Raw genomic sequence first — 17991 nt, 5'->3', positions numbered from 1 at the left:
TGGCAAGCATCATGTGGTAGGGAAAGATCCAAACATATACATAGCGATCCGATTCAAAAAGAGTCAATCTCTTTGTATATGTGCTATCCCTGGATCGTGCTAGCACACACAGTACATCAATGTATATAATAGATTTCAATCACACATTTATTAATTGAAATCTCATATAGAGTCATTATTACAAAAATAACTTGGCTAAAAGTCAACTCATGAGATAGCACTATCCAAATCCTGCAGAAGCCACAAGGTAGTTGAGTCCATCCGACTCCAAAGGGCAACACCGAGCATAGGACGTAGACCTCACACTTCGACGGAGAAAACCTCTGCAACATGAGACGTTGCACCCGTGTAGGTCAGCATATGGAATATGCTGGCAAATTACAGAAAACAAAATGATTAAAAAATGCTATCACAACTATATGCATCTGGCTGATGGTGGCAAAGGTCTGAGTTTTGCATAAAAGCAAGTTTTTCCCTACATCAAAGGGGTATCATGAAATTACCACAAAATGACGGTTGTTTAATGAGATGGTTCCGCCAACCAATTATTATATTGTATCCTCATCAATCATCAACAAGTGTGGTGTTGAGAGTTCCTGGTAGTATCATTTCCACAGGCTCAAATGTTCGTAATTGGGGACAGAGCTAATCGATTAGGTTTAACACTGTGTAAAAGTTTGCGCACTTTTCCTGCAAGATTTGATCCCTCCGTTTATGTTCTCGCACTTTAGGGTGTTTGAGAACCGGACGACCAAAACATGGTCTCTCAAAGAGTTTCCCTAACCCCCGGTTAAGAGTTCAGGTTAGAGTTACCACTAAGATCAACCAAGCCAAACCCATAATGACTTGCGGTTGCACACGAAAGCTTCCGGCCGTGAAGTATCCATCTGTCTCTTTGAGCCTGGAAGGAGCTATCTGCTGGTACGTCTCCAATAGGGTTAGCGTTGGAGTTGGCCTAAATGGACAGAGCTACATAACAGCACAGTTTGAATAACAAATGGAAGAACAAGAGGAAGTGGCGTATCTCCGCTCGAGCTCATATGAGATTAGGTGAATGGTAAAATCCGAAGATATTTTTTGGCAAACATTAACAAATGTTTTGATTGCTTGCAAAGTCTCGTGAAGGAATGACATTCATGTATGCAACGAAAAAAATCAATAATGTTATGTTGTGTCGGCCCACGTGCACAACCTCCCGGCCCAGACACGACACGGGAGCTATATGGGTCGACCCGTTGGCCTGCTAGGCTTTTAGCCTTTTAAGCTGTTTTTGGGCTAATTTTAGCCTGTTGGGCTGTTTTTTGGCAGATTTTGGTCTGTTGCGCTATTTTTTATCCCAAATAATAATAATAATAATCTTTACCTAATAATAATAATAATAATCTTTACCTAATAATAAAGAGGCTATCGCTTCCGTTGGAAAACCCACCAAGGTGATTTTACAAAAAAAACCTTACTGTTTATGACATTAAACTCGTAGTATATATTAAATATTTTTTAAATACTCATATCTTTTAAACCGTAACTCCAAATTTAACATATTATACATGGAATTTGATTAGAAAAATATGTAGAATTTAAATATGATATTATTTTATCCGTTAAACGTTTAATAAAAATACTATCTAGGGTGCAATCTTAATAAATAAGTTTCTTTCATACCGGTACTCATCCGGGTTGGGGATGAACACGTCAACAAAATCAGGATTAGAGATGAAACTGAAGGTCACTTGACTGATTCTTTGTACGTATTAAATCTACATGCAAGCCGTGTTAAAATAGAAGACCCGTGAAATTTTGAACTGCATTTTTATAGGATAAGACCATCTTTATTTGTATCGTAACTATAAATTCTCAAATTATAGACATTTTTTATAAATTAAGAGCGTGTGTCGTGTGGTATTTCTTTCTCCTGTTGCAACGCATGGGCCTTTTTGCTAGTAATAATAAAGCGGCTACTGCTTCTGTCGTCTGTCGTGGCTGTTTTGCAGAAAAGCCCCTGAAATTTTATGTATTCAACGCGCCATCCCTACATAAGTGGATTTGGAAAAACGTTTCCGATCGCTTCTGTCGTACTCCCTCCGTTCCTAAATATAAGTCTTTTAAGCGATTTCACTAAGGGACTACATACAGAACAAAATGAGTGAATCTACACTCTAAAGTATGTCTATATACATCCGTATGTAGTCCTTTAGTGAAATATCTAAAAAGACTTATATTATGGAACGGAGGGAATACTACATAAGGTTTGCAAAAACGTCCCCCTTCATTAAGTGGAAAAAAAGTTTCGTTTTTTCAAAAAAAAAACTGTCATCCATCGGTCCCTTATCCATGCGCGTTCTCCATCACCGGGCGTACGCATCGCCGGCGGCCGAGCCATGGCGTCGTGGCGGGAGTGAGCGAGGCGAAGGACGGCGGCGCCGGTACCAGGGGAGGACGGGGGCGCCAGCGCGTCGCGGCGGTCATTCGCGTCCCGGCAGCCGTTCGCGTCGCGGCGGGCATTGGCTGCGGCGGGTGTGAGCGAAGCGAAGGACGGCGGTGCCGGTTCCAGGGGAGGACGGGGGCGCCGGCGCATCGCGGCGGCCGTTCCCTGCGGCCCACATGGGGCGAGGTGAGGGACGACGGCGCCGGTCGTAGGGGAGGACGGGGGCGCGAGCAGCTGGCGAACTGGGCGGCGGTGCCGATTCCATGGGAGGATGGGGGCGGCCGGCATGCTCTCTTGATGCGAGGACGAGGTGGCGGCCACGGCCTTCCTGCGTGCTCAAGGCCGCCTCTGCGTCATCCCCTCGCGCCGCACCTCGTGGTAGCCTTCCACCTCTGCCTCATCCCCTTGTCCGCCTGCTCATGGGCGAACTAGGTTTCGCCATCGCGGCGAGGCCGACAGAGTTGATAGTCCTTCTCTTGTCTCTCCACCACGGTCACCACATTTGTTCCGTTCTTCGTCCCATCATTGTTTGCAGTGTCAATCATCACCTGCCGCGGCACACCATGGTAGGGTCTATATTTTTTCTCTGAAACTGTATGTTCTTCCTTATCTCCAATTGAATAGCATAGTACAATAGATGCTAGCAAATATCTTCTGTTTATTGCATGGTATTTGTCTCTTCTTCTGATAAATAGATTTGTATTGATACTCCATAAAAACAAAATAATGTCTATTCCTGAATTTTAATGTATGTAAGTGTGTAATCTGGTACTTGGCTTACTTTTTCCTTATATCTTGTAACAGGGTACTCAAATGAATACAAGTGGGTGTTTCAGTGATTTATTATGGATGCCTCACAGCCAACATAAAATATCCAATGCTTGGGAAAATGTGAGTATTAATTGATTTAGCATGTGATCTGTTACACTTAGTTGTTGGCTTAAACTGATTTCTGTATATATTTATGCAGCCTAACATTTTCTTAAACGTACGGTGTCACTGTGTTGGGATCCCATTTGATCCTCTATGTAGCCCAGCTTTAGAGAACCTTGGTTTTTATCAAATTGCAAAGATGAGGAAAATCAATGTCGACAAATACTTGATATCAGCATTGGTAGAGCGTTGGCGGCTCGAGACAAATATTTTTCACTTACATGAGAAATGACTATTACACTACAAGACGTCAGCTGTTTGTGGGGGCTGCCTATCCATGGTAAACCACTTGTTGGTATTGCTGATGCACCATGGTCAGAATTAGTTGAGAGGTTGCTTGGGATTCTTGTGGATGAACAACACATGAAACAAAAGAAAAGGCGAAAAGGTGATGATAATATTGTTGTTAGGGATTCGGTACTCTCTGAATTTGGGTAAACTGCGGGAACACTTCCATGTGTTTCCGGACAATCCAGTGGATAGGGAGATTAATTCACATGCTCGAGCAATTGTTCTAGAAATCATTGGCTCTATAGTCTTTACTGATACATCTCGAGATGGAGTGCCAGCTATGTATCTCCAGTTTATGCAGAATTTAGGACAGCCAACAGAGTATAATTGGGGAGCATCTCCTCTTGCTCTGTTGTATAGACAATTGAGCATGTGTGCTGAGAAGGAGAGACTAGAAATTCCAGGGCCTTTATTGCTGCTACAATTATGGTCTTGGTCCCGTTTGCCACTTAGTAACCCTAAAGTTATTTTTGAGAAGCCCAAAAAAGGATAGGAACTAGAAGAAGAGGAAGATGAACAAGAAGTACATTTGGATTATAGCCCTGTTTTTGGAGCAAAGTGGTGTGCAGCACATGCGTTTGATGTCCCTCATAATGCTGGTATTTTATTCTGCTGACTAAATTTGTTACACATCATTTGTGCTATCTCAAATAATTTTATTAACTTGTAACAAATATATATATATATATATATATATATATATATATATATATATATATATATATATATATATATATATATATATATATATATATATAGGTACTGAATATTATCGGAATCAGATTGATTTGATTCGAGAAGGTGCAGTTAATTGGCAACCGTATGATGATCCTCTGGAGCAGATGCCTATCGAAGTCCATGATGATACTGATTGGTGGTTTGCTAGAGTATCGCTCATTCTTTTTTGGATTGTGGAGTTCCACTGTCGAGATAGGGTGATGCGGCAATTTGGATTAAGACAGGACATTAAAGTTAAGCATTCTTCAGGAAAATCACAAAATTGGGAGGAAGTCCATGCCAATTATGTTCAAGAATACGATCGTGTTCAAGCAAGCGTGTTGCCAGAGGATATTCCCTTCGATGTAGCTATTTTACCCGATTACAGAAATTAGTTCCAACAAAATGGTATGTACATAACATTTTTCGATTCTCAGTGCTTGGGTCGCCTAGATAAACCGATTCCATATCCTCGAGATAGCATCTAATGGACTGGATTAGAGAAATTCATGTTAAGCATTGATCTACAGATTGGATGTTTAAGCCACTAACTTAACTGTAAAAATGTGATATTTTTGCCCCGTTGCAACACACGGGCATTTGTCCTACATAAAAACATAAATTTCATCTCCCGTTTAAGTTAAGAATGTTTCGTTTTTACGTAACGCCCCTGGCTTATCCATTCCCGTCCTCAAGCACAGGGCTGACGGGCGAGAAGGTGATGGAGCTCGGGGCGGGGCCTTGTCGCCGGCGACGCGAGGCCGAGGGGGCGGTGTGCGGGCGCGAGGAGGCGGGGTCGAGGAGGGATGGCGCGCGGGCGCAAGAGGATGAGGAGGCGGGGTCGAGGAGGGCGGCGTGCGGACGCAGGAGGATGCGGGCCGCCGGCTTCCGGCGGGGAGGCAAGGGAGCTCGGGGAGCTCCGGCCGAGCCTTGACGCTGGCGACGCGATGCCGAGAGGGTGGCGTGCGGGCGTGAGGAGACGGAATCGAGGAGGCGCGGGAAGACACCGTAGGTGGACGGGGGCTTGGCAAGGGCGCCGACGGTCGTGACAGCGCCGGCGGCGGCCAACGTGCTCGCTTGGTAGGATGGCGAGTTCCTGGGCGCTTCCATGGCAGAAAAGAGACAACACCATGGTAAGGGGGGAGAAAAGAGGGACGGTGCAGCGACCCAGGCACGAGCTTGCCGGAGTCGGGTAATGGCGGATGGGCGCTAGAGATGGAAGGATCCGGCGCGGAGGCGCGAAGTCCTTGTAGTTGGAGGCGGGCCTCCATGCCCACGGTGACCCATCCCCTTCTCTCCATGGCCGCAATAGCTCAGGCAGTGGTCAGATCTGCCCCTCCCTCTGTCACTCCTCGCGCCGGAGAACCTAGCTTACCGAGAACGATGATGACGGTGGTGGCTATCTCGACGACTGTGGTATGGCATAGAATTCCCTCCGCCCCTTCTCTTCTCCATCGAAGACCGCTTGAATCCCGAGAGGAGAGGAGAGGGAGATCCATGGCGGCGGGAAGATCCGTGCCTGGAGCCCTGGACAGGACCTCCTCGTCAAGGAGACCCAAGCAATGGAGCTTCTCATCAATGTCTGTCCTTGGTGTGTGGGTGCCCTTCGTACCTCCCCTTCCCTGATGTTATTTTCTCCCTCTCAAAGGCACACACCCAACATCACCATGGACCAGTAGCTCAAACAGTCTTGTTCCTCATGGTGATGGGGTTCCCTCAACATCTGCAGGTCGTCATACTTAAGGCCTCCACCATCTGCATGTCTTCCTTCTTCTCTTCTACTCTCTTGGATTCCATTTGATTCACTGTTGTGCCGGTGAAGCTCCCTCTCTTCTCTGTTGCAGTGTCTACGATGGACTCCTTGCACCTTTTGTGCAAATATATGATTGTATATATGGACGGAATGGGTGGATTGCAGTGTTTATAATGCACCACCTTGATTTGATTCGGTCTGGAGCAGCAGCAGCTCCTTCCTTCCATGAAGGGCATCCACGACATGACCCGCACATGGGGCTGCAAGCAGACGAAGGTACCTGCTCCCTTGTTGTACATGTTCATGGGTTCTTTGTGATGATGAATCACTGATTGGATCTCTTGATTAGATACATACAATCCATTCTATTGAACTGTGGGCACAACATGAGGCATATGTCGCTGATTTTTTGTTACTTTGGTAGATAATATGTAATGTGTGTGCGTGCATGTGTTGATAAGTAGCATATTTGCTTGGCCACGTGTGACACTCATGTCAAATCCTTGACATTTCTGGGATTATACAAACATCATGTTTTTCCCCGCCTCCATCTCTTCCATGGCTAGCAGCACAAGTTTCTTTGTTTGTAAATCATGCAGTCTCGTAGATTTGGAAACGACGAACAGGGCACTGAACTTTTATATAGGAGTATCTGCATAAGGTACATCCCAGTTAAGCATATTTGTTTTTCTGTTCTGAATAGGGTACTGAACTTGATAATTTTACCTTTATGTTCTGAATTACAGATATGTAAGAATATTATGTTATGTAAGAACATGGCGGTGCAGTCACCCGAGGTGAGGAAACTTTGTCACCTACCTCTACCTCCTCCACTAAGATGACAAGTATGCTAATCCACCCTCATCTACATCACTTCCTCCCAGCCTGTGGTATATTACTTTGGAGCATCTTGTTACAGGCATATTACTTTGGAGCATCTTGTTCTTTTGTCATATACACAAATCTGTCCATGCTTAAATATGATCATTAGCTTGTGGAACAGGAGAAACAATATAGTGTTCTCTAGCAGATGCAAACCTGTCCATGCTTGATTTGGACCAAGAATTATTGTGTTGCCTATTGATATGTAAACATATTTTTTTTGGTTGTCACAGAAAAATACCATGCTACTACATAAGTTTGAGTCAAACAAATTAAATTTGGAATAAGATCCCTGAAAGTAATAAAGCGCTTCTTGAATGCATGGAAACAAAAAGTTAGATATCTCAGAGGTACTACATCATATATTCTAAAAGTGGCCCACATGGATATGTATATTCTTGATTAGCTTTATGTTCTATTTCTGTTGTACATGCTCCAAGAGTAAATGTGTTTATTCCGAAAGGAGATGAAGTGATTTTTCTTCTACTGCAACCAATGGACATTTCGTTCTACACACATGCAATGATATTGTAGTGCCACTTGATTTTCTGTAAAATTTCAGTAACAATTGAGCAATATTGGCCTTTTGTTTCCTGTATTACGTAATGATCAGGGAGTCAAGGCTCATGAAGGTGGTCTCTTACTGATTGTTGCACCTATAGAGCTCACTAAGATAATGTATGCTGGTTCATCTAACTTATTTGATCTATATGATGTTTTTACCAACAACACGAAGAGAAAAACAAGATCAATTAGTTCATCAATATTTAATTGTATATTGTGTATAAGTTATGTAGTATTCAGTGCAATTCTAATAAAAAGATTAAAAAATCAAAAATGTTTAATTATTTGAAAATAAGAAATATTTGTGTTTTCTGAAAATAAAATATAAAATTGATTAATAGACTATTACATGCACCACTACTCTTCCATCAGATGTAGGATGTTAGGGTGGCTTCTTTACGTCCACACTTCATACTTCCTAAAGCAATAACAATATAAAATAATTACTAACGTTTATGAGAACTGTATGTCTGTATATAAGAAATGACACTTCATACTTCTATATAAGAAATGGCTCATACTACGTAAAGCGATAACGGTATAAGATTATTATCGATGTTTATCAGGACTACATATAAGAAATGTCACGTACTATCACACGGAGCAGATTTTACGATATTTTTTTCCCGGTGCAACGCACGGACATATATATAAACAGGCTATGCCGTGTCGGTCCGCATGCCCAGCCTTCAGGCCCAGGCACAGCATAAACGGGCTATGTCGTGTTGGTCCGCATGCCCAGCCTTCAGGCCCAGGCACAACCCGAGGCGGGCTACGTGCCTGGCACGGCCCGATTAGCTCGTGGCGTGCCTGGCCCGTGGCGTGCCGGGCCACCGTGCTTCCGGGCCGGTTTGGCCAGGTCTGACTTTGAGTTTGTGAGCATGTTTTCATCGGCATAGCAGCTCCCTACCGAGGATTTAATATTGGAAACCATTTGGCTGGTTTATGTTAGTTCAAGACCTAAACCGAGGACAATAATTCCAGGACCAAACACCGTATTAACTCCAGGAGTAAAACATATAGGGAGGATCGAACAAGCCTGATCAGATGTTTCGTTACAGGATGATCAGCATTGTTTATTTACTTACATGGTGGTGAGCTGAGTACAGCCTACAAATATTAGGTCCACAACCCCTCCACCTAAATTCCAACGGTGCATGTAGATATTTGTCGCTATAGCAATCTACAGCGGGACAGTATGAGCTGCACAATTTGAGGAGCTGTTCAATTTTGCCGAGATATACTTCCTCAGGACATCAACAAGCTGTCGGATCTCGTCTGCCAGAGACCATGTAGGGGCATTGAGGGCTCGTATCGAGTTCAAGCAGACAAGAAGGGTTCCTCCTTCATGAACAAGTACCTACATTTTTATTCCTCAGGCACAGATCAACTCTCTGGTGATTGCATTATTTCAAATGGAACCACCAAAGTTTCCAACAACAAAAATACTAAATCTGCGGCCTAATCTAGCTTTAAGGATTTTCTTCACAGCATAACAGCATTATCGATGATGCTCGTCCAACATTTTTCTTCTGTAGCGTTTCACTGTCAAATGTAAATTTCTTTAGCTTTTAGCTCTAATTTTTTTAATTCATCACCTGCCAGTGTTAGGACTTGGTCACTACTCACTACCTCAATCACTCTGTCAAAATTCATTGAACCACAGGTGTATTAGCAAGGTACCATACCGCATGGGATGGAAGAGCGAACTCACCGTCAACCAAAGAGGAAGAAATCCCAAGACAGACGAAAGTGCAGCAAGAAGGATGCAACTTAGAGCAAGCCCAACACTTTGCTTGACCTGTAAGGATGGACCTAAAGTGTAAGAACCAGAAATGTTATATCTCAAGGAAACGTGTTTTGCAGTGAGGCCCACAAGTGACAATACCAGTGAAGTTGTTTGACGAGCTTTAGCAATACAAAATGGCACCCCGCAGATATTATCCTGCAACAACAGAACGTCTGCAGCAGCTACTGCTGTTGCACTGGCACGTTGAGCTAGAACGACGCCGACAGTTGCAGCTGCAAGAGCTGGCGCATCATTTATACCATCGCCGACCATTATTAAACTCCCACCTGGAAACAAATACAGAGGAAAATAATAATGAGGCAATGTAACTTTCCTCTCCAACAAAGGAGTGAAGTGATTCCCATGCGTCGCTTACTAATCATATTGGCTGGCAGAACCGAACCTCTAACGATGCATAGTTGAGAAGTGCACAATGTTTGAAAGATGCAACAATTCAGTTATATAAAACAAATGTTTACTTATGGGCAAAAGATGTTGAGGTCGAAGCTGGCAGGTTTAAGCTAACATAACATCACAATAGTAATCTGAAGTTGGAAGACAACAATTAGAATTATATTGGATTAAATCATGGAGAGCCAGCACGATGGCAAAAATCATATAGAAAGCAACAACTCTGATTAGATGATAGGCAGATATGTTGATAATTAAGCCGATATAAAGCAACAACTGTGATTAGATGATAGGCAGATATGTTGATAATTAAGCCGATATAATCATAGAACTGAAATGGTAGTAGTGAGATACTAAACTTCAGTTCGAAATAAAATAGAAAATAAGATATGAAATACCTCGGCTTGAAACTGCTTTTACTTTATTTAGTTTGTCCTCTGGCTTCAAACAGCAGTGCACTTCATCAATACAAACAGCTTTAGCAACTCTCAGAGCACTTGATTCATGATCTCCAGTGAGCATCATGATGCGAAGTTTTGCTTTATCTCTTAAGGTGGATATAACTTCACAGGCACCAGCACGGGGTTCATCCTCGAAGTGGAAAAGGGTCATCTGAAAAAAAAATCAGCGGATAAATAATGCGTTGGCGAGTGGTTCTTACATAACCAGCATTTTATATGGTAATGACACATTTGAATGCATCTGGCGGCAGAAGTATGAGTCGAAGTGGTCAAGTGGAGCTTCTTGCCATTGGTTTGGCCTTTGGCCAGACCAAATAAGGCAAGACTCTGCTGTTGAGACTGCAAGCATAGGTCCGGACTCTACTTTTTTCCAAGTCAGGCCAAATGCAGCATCGCGTTAAGATTAAAAATTTAGCACGGCCAAAGACCTAAAGAAGGTACAAAACAAACAGGCTATCCATAGCAGATTGACCAAATGTTTAGCCATCTGGGCAGCTTTTGTGGTTCAAATGTCCAACCTGAATTGTGCTATAAAAAAATGGAACATGAGTGATTTAATTGCCGAGGCCAAGAAAAGTCAACGAAACTAAATGGCCAGATAAGCAATCCCATTTTATCTTACATTAACTAATAAACATCCCATCTCCACACTGTATATAACGGAATTAGCTGATTTAATTACAGCTACCTTTTCCATAAAATGTACCTTGAAAGCACGCGTTGGCATAGCACTGTATGTCTTAGGTTTCCTGCTCCATGCACTAACAACATACGCAAACTTGTGTACACCACTACAGACTAACAGTGCTTTTGTATATTTCAAACTTGATCTGATTTATGTTTTAGTTTTCACTTTCCTCTATTAGTTAATAGCTGAGTTTTCTCCTCCAGCGGATGTAGTGGTAAAAGATTCTATTCTTTCAATATCAACTGAACGATGCAGCCTAAATGCTAGCAAACCAGCAAGCGACAAGCATAAGAGCATTCAAACGTCACAAATTATTACTGAAGTAACAAAACTTGTGAGCATGTGTAAGTCTGCAATACTATAACCCATTTTTAATTAAGACAACTTATCTTATAATTTCCCTAGTTATAAATTATCTCATTTGACAGCCTGGACTCCAATTCATCTTAGATTAGAAAAATAACTACAAAGACAGACTTTATTTATAATTTCCCTAGTTATATATGAATGCTTCCATCAAACATGAAGAGAAATATCCATGCTGCAAAAATAAACAGGGAGAAGCATGCTGCGAAATGAGAAGTTTACTCTAATTTACCTCACCTTTTTATCCATTAATAGAGCAGCTTGGACAAATTCAGGACCATATGCAGAACTTCTTATTGCCTCTTTTACTTGCTCGCATTCACCATTTGATCTGTATAGCGAAGAAATATATTCCACGGAACCGATAGCGGCCGTAGAGAGTTTGTTTTCATTGTTTGATGCCTGTAACACAGGTATATGAGAGACCAAGCTAGGAATTATAGGTCCAACTCTTCCAATACTCAAAACTGACTGAACAAAACAATTGCTCGTCTTCAATGCGTCATTCGATGAAAACAGTCAGCTTCAAAGAGCATGAAGATAGGTGTGTTAGGTTGATCTCTTTTCCAATGGGCCCAACGGCCCATTGGACCTTGACTCACGCCCTGATCGGGGGCGTCCAGCCCAAGTAAGGCTGGTGGGCCCCTGTCGCGCAGTGCTATATGTAGAGGAGGTGGGGACCATGGCAAGGGTTACGAGGTTCGCCGCCGCCACTGGTTCCCCACTCTCCAACCCTAATCCGATCTAGAGGGATGCACTGAAGCGGCGGGAAGTCCACCACCGCCGCCACCGGATCTCCCTCTCCTTCCCCACCGTCGTCCTCACCATGGACGACCGGAGGGAGCTCATCGAGAAGCTACAAGGTAATAAAATCTCCACATCATACCGAACACATCTAGCCTAAGATCCACGGGATCTATCAATGGTATCATGAGCAGGTTGGCATTAGATGTGTTTTCGGATGAAACAACAACAAGAAAAGTTTCCCCTCCCCGATATGAACCCTAAAAGGGCAAAGTTCAAAGAAAAAGAAAGGCTTCACCGGAGTCCTCTCCGGCAAAGAGCGCCGCCTCGGCCACGCCTGTTCCTCTCGATCCCCACACGCATCGGCACGCCGAGGTGTGGGGAAGAAGAACCCACCTCCTCGGAGGCAAAGTATGGATCTAATTAGATCCAAAAGAAAAACGAACAGAAGAAAATCGGATCGAATCCGAAAAGAAAGAAAAAAAGGGGAGAGGAACATGCAAAGAAAAACAAAGTTTCCCACGGGGGCATAGGACTTCATCACCAAATCCCTCGACGGCGGCGCGCCCACCGCAAAGCGGACGCGCCACCGGCGAGGGGGGTGGCAACAAAGATGCTTTCCGCCCCGGTCATGCCGTCACTCTCTCTCTTGAGACAGGAAAAGAAAAACAAAGAGGTCGCAACCGACCGCTCGACGGCGGCGCACCCACCACAAGGTGTGTGCGCAGCCGGCGAGGGGAAGGTCACGACCTCGGCAAGGGGGCCGAAGGCCAGTGCGCGAAGGCAGCCGCCAGAGGCCTCGGCAACCACGGAAAGAAGGCCCCTCTCTCGCGCTACAAGCAATGGAGAGAGGCCCGACCGCCGTGGCCACCGAAGGCCCTGGTCTTGTGCGCATGAAGTGCGCCGGCGGGGCATGGAAGCTACCTAGGAGGGGCTTGACCGCCAAAGGAAAGAGAGCACGAGATGCACTCGACGGGGCATGGAGCCGCCGCTCGAAGGGAGATGCGCTCGGCGGGCGACCTTGGTCGCCGTTGCCGGCGGCGCGCGTGGCGCGAGACCAGCAAGGGGCTGCGGGAGAGAGAGGCAACACGCGATAAGGGTGGCCTGGCAGTCGCCGGCGGCCGGCGTGGCCCTGCTCGCCGTCGGCGTGGTCCGCGCGAGACAGTGGCTCGGCCCCGCAGCAGGAGGGCGCGCGCGCGCATGGGGCTTTCGGCCGCCACGGCCGGCGGCCACCGCCCGGCCAACCACGGCCTGAGGAAAGAGCGCGCGGTGTGGGGCTTTCGGCCACCACGGCCGGCGGCCACCGCCCGGCCAACCACGGCCTGAGGAGATGCGACGCGGGGCTTCAAGGGAACCTCCTCGGCGGGGCATGGAAGCCACCAGTGCGAGGAAAGGTCCCGGCCACCACGGTCCGCTCAGGAGGAGCCGATGGCCACAGGACTGAGAGGAGAGAGCTGCGGCTGCGGCGCTGGGGGGGGAATGACTAGGGTTTTTCGCCCCACCGGGTCGGCTGCCCTTTTTTGTTCTACCGAAGGGCGCGGAGAGCCGTTGGATGAAAATGGAAGGCCACGATTTCCCTGCGCTAAGAAACCCTAGGCACGACGGGCCTTCGGGCTGCAACCACAGGACGGCCCACTCGAGGCCGTGGCGTGGCTAGCCAGAGCGCCAGGCCACGGGGCCGCAGGGAGGCACTGGTTGCCTGGCCCGGCAGAATGGCTGGTGGCGGGCCGAGGCCACAGGCCGGCCCAACCGGCCATTTTTTCGTATTAAATGATTTTTAAGCTTTCTGTCCATTTTAGACAGATCTAAAAATGATTTTCTATGCATTTTTTCTATGAAAACATGTTTAGAAAAATAGAAAGCAAAATGTTCAAAGTTTCTGACAAGTAATAGACATTTTTTGGTAAAGAAAAATGAAAAGTTTTTGAAAAGAAATAAAAGGCACTTCTAGACATTTTTACGAAATTATGTCTAGATAACAGGAACTAAAAATGTTGCTATTTTTCTGTTTAAATCAACAGAAATATAATAGTATTTCTCTGAAAAGAAAAATAAAAGGTTCTGAAAATAAAAGAAATATTTCAGAAAAAGAAAAAAAATTTATGGATTTTATAAAAGAGATTATAAAGTTCATGAATTTTTAAATTTTAACAGAATATTTTTCTGTAAAGGTGTATGAATTTTCATACTCACGTATTTCCGCTGCAAAGTAAAAAGGTTTAGTCCTCCAATTAAATTGGAACCAACGGGAAAATTTAATTGGAAGAACTGTTATTCGCAAAGTTTTTCCCTTGTGGGTGAAATAAGATTCAAACATTTTCCGCTATGTCAATAGAATGATGTTGTTTTAAAGTTAAATATGGTATTGTTATTTTCTGACCAACGTTGATGATAACAATACTATAATTGTATGAGTCATCTTATGTTTAAAGCTTAAATCTCTGATAAATTTTGTATCAAAGTGATCAATTTTCGGAGCACAGATAAAGAAATGCATATGGTTAATGATGATGATGATTATTTCTTAGCAAAGTTGTTCAATAGAAATACTATCATCACATTGTTTATGAGTTATATGCATTATTCCCATTTCTGCCCAACGGTGATATGGAATTAATGCAGAAGAATTATGTTTTATTCTAATTCTGCCACAACGGTGTTTTAGAATATTCCAGAAAGTTTTAAAAGGTTTAATGTGCATGATTTTAATCAGACCAATGTAGGGTTATTTTTATGCTCATTACCGTTCTTTATTGGCTAAGTTTCTCAGACTAAAAGTTATTCAAGCTTTCACTCATGAAAGCGAATGTTTGGGTACTAGTGACCCGAAAGATGGAAAAGAAAGGTCATAACTTGAGGGAATAAATTCTCTCTAAAGAATGGCTTCAAAAGAAAAGAATTCTTGGATATTAATTCAAGAAAAGAAAAGAGATAGATCATTGAGAGTCTTGGTTGACGAATGTTTTTCATGTACTCTCTATGATGGAGTCTCCTTTTTTTTCAGTCAACATGATTGAAATGAAAAAGCAACATGCATGTTTAATTTCACCAACGTCGGATCAAACATGTGTGTCAAAGATAATTCAGATTTATTTCTGAATTTAATGCAGTCAAAAGAGCCAACTATGGCATTTATGTCCCTTAAAGGGAATTACCCGCATGGCGGGAAAAGTCTGGGAAGAATGCCTGCGTAACCGGGTAAAGTTGACATTGTATTATGTCAACAATCCGTGTATGGCGGGAGAAATTTTGGCAAAGGTCTTATCCTGTATGACAGGAGAAAGTTATGATGACTCATGTGCGGTTAATGTGTCCCACTATGGGAGAAAAGTATGAAGTAGCTATTAAGCTTTCCTATTATCGACCGTACACTTTATGTGTAACGGTCATTATGCAATCACTAAATCAAGAAAGGATAAAAGTGACAGACGAACCTAAAGACAAGAATGATATGCAAGTGTGACTTGTAAAAGAGACAATGATAAAGAACTCTGTTGAGTTCCTGAAATGAAATGAGGAAAAAGTACTCCCATACTAGTTAACTTATAACTTCATTTTACATGAAGTGATAAGATGAATGAGCTAGATAATCGAAGTTTCCTTATTTCACAAGAGCTATGAATGGGTTTCGAAATTGTGGCAGAAAAGTTCTTGCCACATTTCAAGGGGGAGAAAGAGACATGAAATACATTGTAGTGTATTTCATGACTCCTCTGTACTTTAGATGATGTGATGCACATTATGCATCTAAAGTGATCCATTAATGAAGAATGTGATTGTCAAGGGGAGTACGACAGTCATCTGAATACCGTCATTATGATACCCCTAAAGAAAAGAAACAGTTGTATTTTCGGATCTTTTATAGTTCCGAAAGCAGACTAAGGAATACAACTGTGGTGCTTAAAGTGCCATAAAGAAGAAAGTTTAAAGATACGCCATTTCTTCAGTGAAGATGGAGTAATCTGGAGGAGCATGTTGTATGACCTATACAACACCTGTTGTTAGCTCTACAAGGGATCTTGTGATACAGGTCCCAGTAAAACCTATTGCCTTTTGGAAATGGGTGACTATAGAATCAATTTGCCTCTTGGCAATGACAGAGCAACGACAACCCCATATGAAATAAGTGCCAGTACCTGAGATTTTGATGGTCTCTAGGCATGTGAAAATCAGATACTTGTGACTACTATAAAGTCTATGTTAGTGGAATTCCATCATTTGAATTTCACTAACATAGACTTTATGAAGGGTCTACAAGGCAAATGTGACCCCAAAGGAAATATGTAAATGTGTGAAACATGACATAAATCGAAAGATTTTGTGCAAAGAAAATGAGAGGACAATTGCATTCTTGCAAAGTTATAGAATGGGAAATTCGTTTCCCAATTCCTATGCATGTGGATGATGTCCTACTTGCTAGTGGTGATGTCAATCTACTGCAGGAGGAGAAAAGAAGTTCTTGTCCTCAAAGTTCAAAAGAATAAAAGGGGGTATTAGGAATGTCGCATGGACATGCTAAGAAAGATCTCTAAAGTATGCATACGAGAAAACCTACGCTGTTCTTATAGTCAAGGGTAATGGAAGTGGAAACTATGGTGTTCCAAAAGTTAATAAGAAAAGATTGCAAACGGATATGGTACCATATGCTTCAGTTGTTGGAAGCTTAAGATATTACCCTGACACAGTTCACGTATATATCCGGGTTGTTTTGGCAATGTCCACTCCATAGATAAATCAATGGAATGGATTCAAAGATATCGGCCTCATGCTGAAAGAAATAAGTGCTCTCAAAACATTGTGAGTACAAAGGAGTACTTGTGAAATGTATAGCGAAATCCACAATTGTCGCTAACTTTCATACTCGGAGTTTTGTGTGGAAAATCTCCAAATGAGTAAATCGATTGTCATCAATGTGATGCAATGATATGTTATAGCTTGATATGAGGCTGAGGGACGGGCAACATGGTTAAGGTTACGTGTACTCGGAGTGGATAATGGTTGACAACGACGATTACCATTTTAAGTTCTTTCGCTCCTGTCACAACGAGTCAAGTGTTGATGCCAAACACACTAACAAAGAGTTACGTGTTGTGAAGGAGAAAGTCCGGAATTATGGAAAAATGCTTGAAGCATAAAAGCAACAAACAAGTGTTTTGCAGATCTGCTTATCAAAGGCTTACCGCCCAGTGTGTTCGGAGAACACGCAGTCGACATGGGTTTTATGGTATAGTCTAATATTTCTGAACAATAAAGGGCCCAAGGTTGAAGAATCTGTCTCAAAATAGAGAGGTACATTGTGGCTGTCTGATTCCATCGGCAATTGAGCCGTGACGATGAAACATGCCCTATGTATTGATCTGTTACGAAACTGGTAAAGTTAAAAGTATATGATGAGATCAAGGGAGAGAATGTTAGGTTGATCTCTTTTCCAATGGGCCCAACGGCCCATTGGACCTTGACTCACGCCCTGATCGGGGGCGACCAGCCCAAGTAAGGCTGGTGGGCCCCTGTCGCGCAGTGCTATATGTAGAGGAGGTGGGGACCATGGCAAGGGTTACGAGGTTCGCCGCCGCCACTGGTTCCCCACTCTCCAACCCTAATCCGATCTAGAGGGATGCACTGAAGCGGCGGGAAGTCCACCACCGCCGCCACTGGATCTCCCTCTCCTTCCCCACCGTCGTCCTCACCATGGACGACCGGAGGGAGCTCATCGAGAAGCTACAAGGTAATAAAATCTCCACATCATACCGAACACATCTAGCCTAAGATCCACGGGATCTATCAAGGTGTGCTATATCGGCTTCTTTCTTAACCTCTTAATACTGTCAAAATTAACTTTCAAACAAAGAGAACATATTTTACAACAACAAAAATCTTGTTTCTCAAATAATTGAGATGGAATAAACATGTCAGGATATAAAAACCAATCCCCGCTGTTTATTGTTTTTTTTACTCCAGAACAGTAGG

At 43.5% G+C, this 17991-nt stretch overlaps 1 protein-coding gene and 1 long non-coding RNA gene across 2 annotated transcripts in view; one reads left to right on the top strand and one right to left on the bottom strand.

The window, feature by feature from the left end:
- Positions 1-5208: 5208 nt before the first annotated feature.
- LOC123398350 lies at positions 5209-9320 on the top strand. The gene is made up of 3 exons (XR_006610140.1): positions 5209-6780; positions 6866-7679; positions 9232-9320. It is a non-coding gene; the product is annotated as an uncharacterized LOC123398350 (long non-coding RNA).
- LOC123398349 (probable cadmium/zinc-transporting ATPase HMA1, chloroplastic) overlaps positions 8544-17991 on the bottom strand; it is a 34614-nt gene continuing 25166 nt past the window's right edge. The window contains exons 9-13 of the mRNA XM_045092827.1: positions 11518-11682; positions 10164-10377; positions 9454-9641; positions 9280-9366; positions 8544-8925 (exon numbers count right to left, since the gene is read on the bottom strand). Of these exons, the coding sequence (XP_044948762.1) occupies positions 8749-8925; positions 9280-9366; positions 9454-9641; positions 10164-10377; positions 11518-11682 (831 nt within the window). The 3' untranslated portion in view covers positions 8544-8748. The remainder of the gene's footprint in view (positions 8926-9279; positions 9367-9453; positions 9642-10163; positions 10378-11517; positions 11683-17991) is intronic.

This window comes from Hordeum vulgare, chromosome 5H (genome assembly GCF_904849725.1).
Source record: "Hordeum vulgare subsp. vulgare chromosome 5H, MorexV3_pseudomolecules_assembly, whole genome shotgun sequence".
NCBI classification, from domain to species: Eukaryota; Viridiplantae; Streptophyta; class Magnoliopsida; order Poales; family Poaceae; genus Hordeum; species Hordeum vulgare.
Note: the sequence above shows the minus strand (reverse complement) of the source record. Positions and strands in the feature narration are given on the sequence as shown.